Source organism: Capra hircus, chromosome 2 (assembly GCF_001704415.2).
Source record: "Capra hircus breed San Clemente chromosome 2, ASM170441v1, whole genome shotgun sequence".
In the NCBI taxonomy this organism is placed as follows: Eukaryota; Metazoa; Chordata; class Mammalia; order Artiodactyla; family Bovidae; genus Capra; species Capra hircus.
The window spans coordinates 64,348,841-64,362,559 of record NC_030809.1 but is presented as its reverse complement, the minus strand read 5'-3'; the positions used below and the strand labels follow the sequence as shown (position 1 = coordinate 64,362,559).

Here is a 13,719-nt window from a genome sequence, read left to right as displayed (position 1 = left end):
ATACCACTTTAATGGCAGAAAGTGAAGAGGAACTAAAGAGCCTCTTGATGAAGGTGAAAGAAGAGAGTGAAAAAGTAGACTTAAAACTCAGCATTCAAAGAATGAAGGTCATGGCATCTGGTCTTATCACTTCATGGCCAGTAGAAGGGGAACAAGTGAAAACAGTGCCAGACTTTATTTTCTTGGGCTCAAGAATTACTATGGACAGTGACTGCAGCCACAAAATTAAAAGATGCTTGTTCCTTGGAAGGAAAGCTGTCACAAACCTAGACAGCGTATTAAAAAGCAGAAACATCATTTTGCCCATGAAGTTATAGTCAGAGCTATAGTTTTTCCAGTAGTCATGCACAGATGTGACAGTTGGACCATTAAGAAGGTGGAGTACTGAAAAATGGATGGTTTTGAACTGTGGTGCTGGATAAGACTCTTGAGAGTCTCTTGGACAGCAAGGAGATCAAGCAAGTCAATCCTAAAGGAAATCAGTCCTGAATATTCATTGGAAGGACTGATGCTGAAGCTGAAACTCCAGTAGTTTGGCCACCTGATTCAAAGAGCTGACTGGTTGGAAAAGACCCTGGTGCTGGGAAAGACTGAGAGCAGAAGGAGAAGGGGACAACAGAGGATGTGATGGTTAGATGGCATCACTGACTCAATGGACATGATTTTGAGCAAACTCTGGGAGATGGTGAAGGACAGGGAAGCCTTGCGTGCTGCAGTCCATGAGGTCACAAAGAGTGGGACGTGACTTAGCTAATGAACAGCAACATCAAAAATAAAAGTTGTTTACTTTAAAGGAAATTCATTATCAAGTGAGTAAAAAGACAATTCAGAATGGGAGAAAAGATTTGCAAATTGTGTGTTTGATAAAAGATTAATATAGTGAATACATAAAAACAACTCAGCAACAAAAAGCAAGTCAGATCAAAAATGGGAAAAAAGACTGGAATAAATATTTCTCCGAAGAAGATATGCAGATGTCCAGTAAACACATGAAGAAGCATGCTTAACATGACTAGGCATTAGGGAAATGTAAATCAAAATCACAACATAGAGACTTGCCTGGTGGTCTTATGGTTGAGAATCCGGCTGCCAATGCAGGGGACACAGGTTCGATCCCTGATCCAGAAAGATCCCACATGCCACGGGACAGCTAAGCCTCTGCACCACAAATACTGAGCCAGTGCCGTGAGCCCATGTTTGCACCCCAGAGCTCGTGCTCCACAACAAGAGAAGCCACTGCAGTGACAAGCCCACCCAGCGCAACTAGAGAGTAACCCCCACTTGCTGCAACTAGAGAACGTCTGAGCACAGGAACAAGACCCAGCACAGTCCCCTTCCCCCCAGAAAAAATTAATCACATGAGTTACCCTTTTACATCCATTGTGTTGGCTATTACCCACACAGAAAAAGAAAGTGCATAAAATAACAAGTGTTACATTAACAAATTGAAAGATAAAAACTATATGATTATCTCAATAGATACAGAGAAAGCCTTTGACAAAATTCAACATCCATTTATGATCAAAAACCCTACAGAAAGCAGGCATAGAAGGAACATACCTCAACATAATAAAAGCCATATGTGATAAACCCACAGCAAACATTATCCTCAATGGTGAAAAATTGAAAGCATTTCCCCTAAAGTCAGGAACAAGACAAGGGTGCCCACTCTCACCACTACTATTCAACATAGTTTTGGAAGCTTTAACCACAGCAATCAGAAGAAATAAAAGGAATCCAGATTGGAAAAGTAGTAGTAAAACTCTCACTGTTTGCAGATGACATAATCCTCTACATAGAACACCCTAAAGACTCCACCAGAAAATTACTAGAGCTAATCAATGAATATAGTAAAGTTGCAGGATATAAAATTAACACACAGAAAGCTCTTGCATTCCTGTACAATAACAATGAGAAAATGGAAAGAGAAATTAAGGAAACAATTCCATTCACCATTGCAATGAAAAGAATAAAATACTTAGGAATATATCTACCTAAAGAAACAAAAGACCTATATATAGAAAACTGTAAAACACTGATGAAAGAAATCAAAGAGGACACAAATAGATGGAGAAATATACCATGTTCATGGATTGGAAGAATCAATATAGTGAAAATGGGTATACTACCCAAAGCAATCTATAGATTCAGTGCAATCCCTATCAAGCTACCAATGGTATTTTTCAGAGAACTGGAACAAATAATTTCCCAATTTGTATGGAAATACAAAAAACCTCAAATAGCCAAAGCAATATTGAGAAAGAAGAATGGAACTGGAGGAATCAACCTGCCTGACTTCGGGCTCTACTACAGAGCTACAGTCATCAAGACAGTATGGTACTGGCACAAAGACAGAAATATAGATCAATGGAACAAAATAGAAAGCCCAGAGATAAATCCACACACCTATGGACACCTTATCTTTGACAAAGGAGGCAATAATACACAGTGGAGAAAAGATAATCTCTTTAACAAGTGGTGCTGGGAAAACTGGTCAACCACTTGTAAAAGAATGAAACTAGAACACTTTATAACACCATACACAAAAATAAACTCAAAATGGATTAAAGATCTAAATGTAAGACCAGAAACTATAAAACTCCTAGCGGAAAATATAGACAAAACACACTCTGATGTAAATCACGGCAGGATCCTCTATGACCCACCTCCCGGAGTAATGGAAATAAAAGAAAAAATAAACAAATGGGACCTAACTAAACTTGAAAGCTTTTACACAATAAAGGGAACTATAAGCAAGGGGAAAAGACAGCCTTCAGAATGGGAGAAAATAATAGAAAATGAAGCAACTGACAAAGAATCTCAAAAATATACAAGCAACTCCTGCAGCTCAATTCCAGAAAATTGAGCACGGTGTTCTGTCTTGATGAAGGGATGGCAGTTTATCAAATAGAAAGGAAATGTCACAATAGAAAGTGCAGGAAAAGCAGTGGACAAATTGTAAGTCATCAGTTAAAAAGCAGAAACTGATGATTCAATAAAAAAGTCAGCTACATTTGTTTTATAGGAAATAGTCTTAAATAATTTAAAGCTATATAAGAGAGGGACATGGATAGGACATATATAAAGATTGAGGATATATGGATTATATTTGTGGATAGTTACCATATTAGAAGTTACAGCTGAAAAATTGTGGACTGATCTGGTGGTCCAGTGGTTAAGACTCCACACTTCCAGTGTAGGGGGCACAGGTTCCATCCCTGGTTGGGGAACTATGATCCCACATGCCACATGGTACTGCCAAAAATAAAAACTTTACTGATTAATTTAAAAATAGCAATATATACCTTTTATAGGTTAACAGAAGTAATATTTTTATGAAGAGTCTTACTGAACAACATAGGAATTTATTGAGAAGAATGTTTGCAAATTTCTCTAATGCCTGATTTAGTAGACTGTACTTAGAGTCTCTTACCTGCTGTTATAATACACTCTGTTGCAATATGTTCTTATTGAGGGTACATGAGGAGAATCCTGGGACCATGTGGATCTTTTGTGTGGGGGTCCCTCAGAGGTCCTGAGATCATACTTTACAACCTGCTTTTTCCATGCAAGTTTCTTTATCACCTTGACTCCCTCCAGTTTGGTGACGTCGTGTTGATCTTGTAGTTTACTGCTGTCCGCTTTCCCTCCCACCTTCCATTTCTGCTTTTGTTATTTCCCACCCTACATTCAAGTCCAGTTTAAGGCTGATCTTCATGTCTTCACTGACGACTCTAGTTTCAATGACTCTTCTCTATGGCAAATACAGTTAGTTTCACATGGTTGGTGCTTAAGTTTTCTTGTTTTCTCTTTCCAGCTACATTATAAAGCTCCTTTAAAATAGGGACCCTAAAAATTGAAAATATAAAACAAGAGTTTCTCCTTACATTAAGTGTTAGGTGTAGAAAGTAATACTTGTTGGTTGATAGGCAGTAGCACTGTCCAGAAAAGCAAATAATAGATCACAAACTCTTTTCTGGTCTTAAACGGCTTATTGGAAAACCATGGTGTCTTCCCATTACCTGCTACATGGTTATGCTTTTGGTGTTGCAATTAATATTTCTTTTAAGAGCTCTTGTGTAATTAAAACTATCTTCAGTGGAGGCTTACTGATCTTATAAGCCACTCACTGATTTATTTTCTTGCCATTTCAGAAAAAAGCCAAAGGACAAGAGCTATTTGATCAGATTATGTACCACTTGGACCTTATTGAAAGCGACTATTTTGGACTGAGATTTATGGATTCAGCACAAGTAGCGGTGAGTATCTGGTTTTTGGAGGCTTTAAAATGGGGACAGAAATGGAAAATGTCAGATGATGTTCTCAGTGCTAAAAGGTTACATATACTTAAGTGTCTTCTTTTTTCCTGTAATTTTCTCGGAATAACCTGAAGTGCTTATTATTATTATTATTTTAAAAAAGGTCTAACCCTAAGCCACATTCCCAGAGCATGATCTTTGCAAATGAGGCTTGGAAATCTCAACCACTGGATTGGTCTTGAGCAGACTAGAGTGAACTCTGTGTGAGGAAATGGGAGTTTTTTGGGCTCTTGGGTGAATGATAGAAGTTCCTAGTTTGCAATTAAGGTGAATATTGAACTAAAATATTGCTAATATCCCTTCCAACTCTGTGATTCTCTGTCTGTAAATAGATGATCTTTGACGTGCATTTTAGATGAGAGAATAGTGTATATAATAGGATAGGAAGTTGGGGGCTTTTCAAAGAATTTGTCCAGTATTTGAAAAAAAGTAGTCATTAAGATTGGAAGATGAATCAGTGGCCACATCATCCACACTGAGCTGCAGAAGTGTTAATAATAAATTGGTAGTATTCTCTAATAATTGGGATTAGGGCTTTTTCAGTCAGGGAGGTTATATTTTGCTTTAGGAAGCTTTACATAGGAATATTATATAGGATTGTTTGGAGTGGACAGAGGTGAAAGTTAGAGTCAGTGCAAACATTTTGGGGATAAAAGTGATACTAGGGTCTAGAGTAGGGCATTCATAGGGGTGGGGGGCAGAAGAGGGATATTAGGACGTTGAGCTTTGTTTTTTGGACATCTGTGATGGTGTTTCTGTTTAGTGACACAATAACCGCAGTGTTTAGAACCATAGGAGCAATATATATTCTATAAGAATCTCAAGTTCCTTTCGAGAGGGTCTGTGTGTGTTTGATTGTGTGTGAGGGGGTGATATGATCTGATTGATAAATTAACTGGAATACCTCTATGAGATACTTCACAGAACCCACATTTCTTGGAGATGAACTCCTAGACTGGTTTTACAGAGCATCTTCAGTAAATGTACCACTGTTAATAATGTCAACTTCACTTGTTTTCTCTCATTTCCTCTGTACCTCAATTTAAAAAAAGCATGAGCATTTATTTACAGGGAATTGGTTAGGTAAATTTTGATACATCTTTACAATGGAATATCTGCAGCTTATTAAAAATGGTGATTTTTAAGTGTGCTAATTGACATGAATGATGTAAAAATTAAAAAGATTTATAAAATAACTTTCTATAGAATTCTTCAGGTAAGAATACCAGAGTGGTAGCCATTCCCTTCTCCAGGCGATCTTCCCAACCTAGGGATCAAACCTGGGTCGCCTGCATTACAGGTGGACTCTACCACTTGAGCCATCAGGGAAGCATATAAAATAACTGAATTTTTCTATTTTTAAGGAATCCTGAGTTTATGTTCACACATAAACATGAAAAAATTTGAAAAGCTATTTTCTCTAGTTTGAGTTTTGATCTCTGGATGGATGTTGTATAAGAGGCATTTCTCTTATTTCTTCTTGTTTATCTTATTTCTTTTCTATTAGACGAAATCCACTAAGGGTAGGAAATGAATCTTAGTTACCTCTGTTATCCAGTATGTATTAAGTAATAAACTAGACTGTTTATTGTATTTAACTCTGGTCTGCTACTTAGTTTGATACAGGGTTGGTTGACTATTGAGTTTAATATCATTAAACTCTCATCTCCAGAGTCTTACATTCAGATGAAACAACAAATGATTTGGGGGGTAGATAGTTTGTACAGCTTCCTGTTTTTTTGAGCAGTCAATATTAGGTTTTAGGTACTTTCTTTCCGTTTCTTAACATATTTAAGTAATTACAAGAAGAAACAGACATGCAGCTGTTCCTAAATTGCATTATTTGTTCTTTGCTAATATCAGTACTTACTGAATTACTAGATCCTGTAGTTTTTTCTCTCATTTGATTCACATAGTTATAACAAATGTCTGGTAAAGCCAGCATTAGAACTTGTAATCCTTACTCTTTTTAAAAAGTTTTAGTTTATGCCTCCCAATGCACAGAAATCTAGGCATTAAGATTAAATTTAAATAGGCTTACATTTTCCAGTCTCTACTCTGGCCAAATACTATGTGAATTAAACTATAACAACAATAATTGGGGAATGAAAGCTATTAAAAATCAGCTCTAGACAACACTTTAAATATTCTTAAAGTGTTGACTCACTTCATTCCATAACGGTCTTAGGACATAAGTAAACATAGAGATAGATGACTGTCAGTTGTTTATAGTATGGCCAGATTTAACCCCAAAAGTAAACAAAATTGATACTTGACAAACAATTCAGTTTATCAGAAGATAGTGAACTTAGTAGATCATGTGGCTTTTTGGTGAGGATCATCTGTGTAAACTAAGTTAACCCATGGTTTCCGTAACTATTTATCATACTTCCTTTGTTGACATAACTATGAAATCTAAAGGGAGTGAGGGTGAAAAAGAGCCAAGGAATTACATGCTACAGTTTAACCTTGGATATGTGGCATGTCCATATTTGTAAAATTAATGTGTTAAAATTTAGTTTATTGATCATTTTAGATCAGTCTAAGATATGTATGATTAGAATTATGCATTCATTAAGGAGATAGTCAAAGTAAATTGATGAGGTTATAGTTCACTTTTCTTCCTATGTAATCAGATGAGTTTGCTGTTTTTTAAGTTACTTTTGATTGCACTAACTCATTTTAATTGAAATTCAGTAGTGCATTTACAGAAAAGTTGCAAGAATAATATAAGTAATTATTTTTCTGGAATCATTTGAGAGAGAGTTGCAAGTATGATGTCCTATTTTGCTTGAATTTCCTACAGACAAGCATGTTCTCCTGCACAACTCAATATAGTCATCAAAATCAGGAAGTTATTGTGACATTACCACTATCTAATCTTCAGACCCCATTCAAATTATGCCTGAGAGTGTCATTTATAGCCAGAGGTTCACTGTTACCAGTTGCTCCCCATTCCTCCTCCCCACAGCTCCTGGCAAATGCTAATCTTTCTGTTTGTGTGAATTTGCCCATTTTGAGACTTTCATAGAAATGGAATCATGTAATTTGCGGCCTTTTGAGTCTGCATGATGTTTTCAAGGTTCATTTATATTGTAGCATATATCAGTACTTGATTCTTAACAGCTGAATAAGAATCCACTGTATGGATATACCACAGTTTTATTCGTTCACTGATACACATTTAGGTTTATTCATTTTTGGCTGTTACAAATAACACTGCTGTGAACATTCACACTCAAGTTTTTGCACTCAACATAACTCTTAAATTCTTTTGGGTATGCATCTAGGAGTGGAACTACTGGATTATAAGGTAACTTTATGTAGAAGTTTTTGAGGAACTACGAAATTGTTTTCCATAGTGACTATACCATTCTACCTTCCTATCAGCAGTGTATAAGGGTTCCAATTTCTACATGTCCTCACCAACTTGACATTCTCCCTTCTTTTTTTTAAAGATCCCTCCCTTTTTTTCCCCCCCAAAATGTATTTATTTGGCTGTTTTGGGCCTTATTTGTGTCATGTGATGTTTGGACTCTCTACTTATGGCATGTGGGCTCCAGAGCTGCTCCATAACTTGTGAGATCCTAGTTCCTTGACCAGAAATGGACCTGCATCCCCTGCATTGCAAGGCAGACTCTTAACCAGTCAAGTTGTCCCCTTCTTTTTGATTCTGATCATACCAGTTGGTATGGAGTGGTCTCATTGTAGTACTGATTTGCACTTCTCTGATAGAAAAGATATGTGAGCATCTGTTCATGTGCTTGTTAATCATGTGTATATCTTCTTTGGATAAATGTCTGTTCAGACTTTTTATCTGCTTGAAATTCACTTATTTCCTTCTTATTGAGTTGTAAGAGTTAAACTATTACCTAGTCCATACTCACAAACATTTATACATATTTTCTTCTTTATCCATTTGGAGTTAATTTTGTTATAAGCTCTAAAGTAGGGAGTTAAACTTCATTCCTTTACATGTGAATGCATGTGTATATCCAGTGATCCTAGAACCACTTGTTGAATGGTCTTGGCACACTTACTGAAAGTCATTTGAGCATAGATATTTGTTTTTTTCCCCTGGGTTCTGAGTTCTGTTACATTCATGTGTATGTTGATTCTTATACCAGCACCACATTGCCTTCATGTGGTGAAGTAAGTTTCAAACTTACTTACTTTGTAGTAAGTTTGAAAATTGGGAAATGTGAGTCCTTCAATTTCATTCTTCTGTTTTAAGATTGTTCTGGCTGTTCTGGGTCACTCATAGTTCCATACATATTTTGGATCAGCTTGTCTGTTTCTGCAAAGAGGGCAGTTGGGAGTTTTGACGAGAATTGCACTGAATCTGTGTATATGTTTGGGAAGTATTGTCATCTTAACAATTGTTAAGTCTTACACATGAATTATGTTTTTATATTTCTTAAAGCAATAGTTTATAGTTTGTTTACACATCTTTCATCTCCTTGGCTAAACTTACTCATAAACATTTTATTCCTTTGATGTTATTGTAATATGTAATTTTTTAAATATCATTTTGGATTTAGTTTGGATTCTAGTGTATAGAATCCATTTTTGTATATGTTTCTTATATCTTACAACCTTACTGAACTTGTGTATTAGTTTTTTTGTGTTTTATGTATAAGATCGTGTTATCTACAAAAAAAGGATAGTTTTAACTTCATCCTTTTTAATCTGAATGCCTTTTATTCTTTTTTCTGTTCACTTATCTCTTTTTCTTGCCTAAGTGCCCTGGCTTGAACATTTAGTAAAATGTTGAATAGAAGTGTTAAGGGTAGACATTGTTGTCTCATTCTTGATCTTATGGGGAGTGTTCAGTATTTCATCATCAAGTATGATGTTACCTGTGGGATTTTTCTAGATGCCTTTTATCATTTTATCATGAAATGGTGTTGGGTTTTGTCAAATGCTTTTTATGCATCTGCTGAGAGGATCATAAGGTATATTTCCTGTATTCTGTTAATATGATATGTTACACTGACCATATTTGATGGTATGTTGAATACTAGTTGCATTTCTGGGATAAATCTCACTCGTGGTGTAAAATTCTTTATATATGTTGCTTACTTTGATTTTGTTGAGTACTTCGATGTCCATATTCATAAGGGGTATTGGTCTATAGTGTTTTTGTTTTTTTTTTTTCCTTGTGCTACCTTTGGTTTCAATAAGAGAAGTACTGGCATCAGAATGAGTTGGAAAGTCTTCTTTCTTCTATTTTTCTGAGGCTCTCATGAAGGATTGGTATTAATTCTTAATTCAACACTCGGTAGAATTCACCAGTGAAGCCCTGGGCTTTTCTAGAGCTTTTTGATTAGTGACTTGGTCTCTTTACTTGTTACAGGTATATTCAGATTTTCTGTTTCTTCAGTTTTTAAACCAGGCAACTTTAGAGAGCCAAAGGTGGGCTTACTGGATGAGAGGTTGGGATAATAGGAGTAAACCAGGATTATTCTGGTATACTAGAATTTGTTGTTAAATCGCTAAGTTTTGTCCCACTCTTTGTGATCCCATGGACTGTAGCATGCTGGGTTTCCCTGTCCTTCACTATCTCCCAGAGTTTGCTCAAACTCATGTCCATTGAGTCAGTGATGCTATTCAACCATCTCATCTTCTGTTGTCCCCTTCTTCTGCCTTCAGTCTTTCCCAGCATCAGGGTCTTTCCCAATGAGCCGGCTCTTCACATCAGGTGGCCAAAGTATTGGAGTTTCAGCTTCAGCATTAATCCTTGCAATGATTATTCTGGGTTGATTTCCCTTAGGATTGGCTGGTTTGATCTTCTTGCCATTCAAGGGACTCATAAGAATCTTCTCCAGCACCACAATTTGAAAGCATCAATTCTTTAGCACTCAGCCTTCTTTAGGGTCCAACCTTCACATCCATACATGGCTGCTGGAAAAACCATAGCTTTGACTATATGGACCCTTGTCAGCAAAGTAACACCATCTTTTTAATACACCATCTAGGTTTGTCATAGCTTTCCTTTCAGGGAGCAAGCATCTTTTAATTTTGTGGCTGCAGTCACTGTCCACAGTGATTTTTGAGCTCAAGAAAATAAAATCTGTCACTGTTTACACTTTCCGCCCATCTATTTGCCATGAAGTGATGGGACCAGATGTCATGATCTTCGTTTTTGGAATGTTGAATTTTAAGCCAACCTTTTCACTGTCCTCTTTATCTTTAAGAGGCTCGTTAGTTCCTCTTCACTTCTTGCCATTAGGGTGGTGTCATCTGTGTATCTGAAATTGTTGATATTTCTTCTGGCAATCTTGATTCCAGCTTGTGATTCATCCAGCCCAGCATTTCATGCGATGTATTCTGCATATAAACAAGGGAACGATATACAGCCTTGACCTACTCCTTTCCCAATTTTGAGCCAGTCAGTTGTTCCATATAAGGTTCTGTTAAGTCTTGACCCCATACCAGTTTCTCAGGAGACAGGTAAGGCAGTCTGGTTGGTATTCCCATATTTAAGAACTTTCCAGTTTGTTGTGATGGAAGCACAAGCTGGAATCAGGATTGCTGGGAGAAATATCAGTAACCTCAGATATGCAGATGACACCACGCCTTATGGCAGAAAGTGAAGAAGAACTAAAGAGCCTCTTGATGGAAGTAAAAGAGGAGAGTGAAAAAGTTGGCTTAAAGCCCAACATTCAGAAAACTAAGATCATGGCATCTGGTCCCATCACTTAATGGCAAATAGATGGGGAAACAGTGGCTGACTTTTATTTTATTAGCTCCAAAATCACTGCAGATGGTGACTGCAGCCATGAAATTAAAAGACGCTTACTCCTTGGAAGGAAAGTTATGACCAACCTAGACAGCATATTAAAAAGCAGAGACGTTACTTTGCCAACAAAGGTCTGTCTAGTCAAGGCTAGGGTTTTTCCAGTGGTCATGTATGGAGAGTTGGACTATAAAGAAAACTGAGTGCTGAAGAATTGATGCTTTTGAACTGTGGTGTTGGAGAAGACTCCTGAGAGTCCCTTGGACTGCAAGGAGATCAGTCCTGTGTGTTTGTTGGAAGGACTGATGTTAAAGCTGAAACTCCAGTACTTCGGGCACCTGATGCAAAGAGCTGACTCATTTGAAAAGACCCTGATGCTGGGAAAGATTGAAGGCAGGAGGAGAAGGGGACGACAGAGGATGAGATGGTTGGATGGCATCACTGACTCAATGGACATGGGTTTGGGTAGACTCTGGCAGTTGGTGATGGATAGGGAGGCCTGGCGTGCTGCGGTTCATGGGGTCACAAAGAGTTGGACACGACTGAGTGACTGAACTGAACATAATCAAAGGCGTTAGTGTAGTCAATGAAGCAGAAGTAGATGTTTTTCTGGAATTCTCTTGCTTTCTCTGTGATCCAATAAATGTTGGGAATTTGATCTCTGGTTCCTCTGCCTTTTCTAAACCTATCTTGTACACCTGTAAGTTCTTTGTTTATCTACTACTGAGCTTAGCTTGAAGAGTTTTAAGCATAACCTTACTGGCATGCGAAATGAATGCCATTGTATTGTAGTTTGAACATTCATGGATCACATCCTTGTTGTGGCAAAAGAGCTTGTGTAACTCAGTGAAGCTATGAGCCATTACATGCAGGGGTAAAGTGAACATGTCATAGAGGAGACTTCAGACAAAATGTAGTCTACTGGAGGAGGAAATAGCGAACCACTTCAGTTTTCTTGTTGTGAGAACCCCATGAACAGTATGAAAGGGTAAAAGGATATGACACTGGAAGATGAACTCCCCAAGGTCGGAAGGTTCCAGTATGCTCCTGGGGAAAAGCAGAGGGCATTTACTAATAGCTCCAGAAAGAATGAAGTGTCTGGGAGAATGCAGAAATGTCACTCAGTTGTGGATGTATCTGGTGGTGAAAGTAAAGTCTAATGCTGTAAAGAACAATATTGCATACTAGGATATACGGTTACCCTTGTTTTAGTTGACTGCACAATACTGCCCCATCTTCTGTTTTCAGATGTAAACTTAATTTAGTATCCTTTTTATATAGTGTAATGATGATCTTAAACCATAAGTTATGGTCATGAAGCCTGTGGATGCTTTCTCTAGAAAAAGGCATGTACACATAACCTGATGTGCACATATATAGTTAATTCAGGTATTCCTGAAGCCCACATATGGACTCTTGTTTAGTAACTCTTTTTTAGTAAATAAATAACCTGTATTTTAAAGAAAAGCAGATGGTGGTATTCATTTCCATGATTTTTCTTCAAGTCTTTTTTTTTTCTTCAAGTCTTTATGCTAATAGTATGTTTGAAAATTTATTATCTTTTTATACTGTTGGTGAAACCTTGTTACAAAATCTCATTGTGTGACTCTATAAGTTTATGGTAATTTAATATTTCTTGATGAACAATTTAGGGAAACTTTCCTCTATGAAAATGACAGGATATGTCTCCCTTATGACAGCAGTACTGCCAATATTGATGGTTTTAAAAAATGATAATTTGGTAATTTTATTGTACAATAGAACTGTCCAGTGTGTAAGTAATATATCTTAAGCCAGGCAAGAAAGAATTATTATTTTGTTACTAAGTGGTTTTAGGTTAGTACAGTAAGAATTTGCCAAATTTGAGAAAAATAACTATAACAATTAGTTGTTAATTAATTCAGTTAGTGGTAACAATTTGCCAGAGAACATGCATGATTTATTTTGAAGGAATAATACTCAGTCTTGAAATGTCTGCAGGAATCAGGAGAACAAAAGAGAAAGAAGATGTCATGCATATTAAAGAATGAGAGTTTTATTTACTTCTAAGAAGAACAGGATTTCTCTTTTTTAGAATTGTACTGTATGCTTGATATGTTTCTTTTTTTATTTAAAAAACTTTTTAAACACTTTGGTATTTTTTAATTGAGAGATAATTGCTTTACAGAATTTTTGTTGTTTTCTGTCAAACATCAGCATGAATCAGCCACAGGTGTATGTATGTCCCCTCCCTCTTGAACCTCCCTCCCATCTCCCTCCCCATCCCACTCCTCTAGGCTGATACAGAGACCCTGTTTGAGTTTCCCAAGACATCCAGCAAATTCCCATTGGCTATTTTACATCTGATAATGTAAGTTTGCATGATGCTCTGTCCATACATCTCACCTCTCCTCCCTTCTCCGCATGTCCATAAGTCAGATCTCTATGTCTGTTTCTCATTTGCTGCCTTGCAAACAAATTGATTGGTATCATCTTTCTAGATCCCATATATATGCATTAGTATATGATACTTGTCTTTCTCTTCTGATTTACTTCACTCTGTATAATAGGCTCTAGGTTCATTCACCTCATTTAGTTCAGTTTAGTTCAGTTGCTCAAGTCGTGTCCGACTCTTTGTGACCCAGTGGACTGCAGCACGCCAGACCTCCCTGTCCATCACCA

The 13,719-nt window shown here is 37.0% G+C and overlaps 1 protein-coding gene across 3 annotated transcripts in view; it reads left to right on the top strand.

Moving 5' to 3' along the window:
- EPB41L5 (erythrocyte membrane protein band 4.1 like 5) overlaps positions 1-13,719 on the top strand; it is a 166,129-nt gene that overhangs the window by 24,418 nt on the left and 127,992 nt on the right. For all 3 annotated transcript variants that reach the window (XM_018061735.1, XM_018061731.1, XM_018061739.1), the window contains exon 3: positions 4,155-4,259. In XM_018061735.1, coding sequence (XP_017917224.1) covers positions 4,155-4,259 — 105 coding nt within the window. The remainder of the gene's footprint in view (positions 1-4,154; positions 4,260-13,719) is intronic.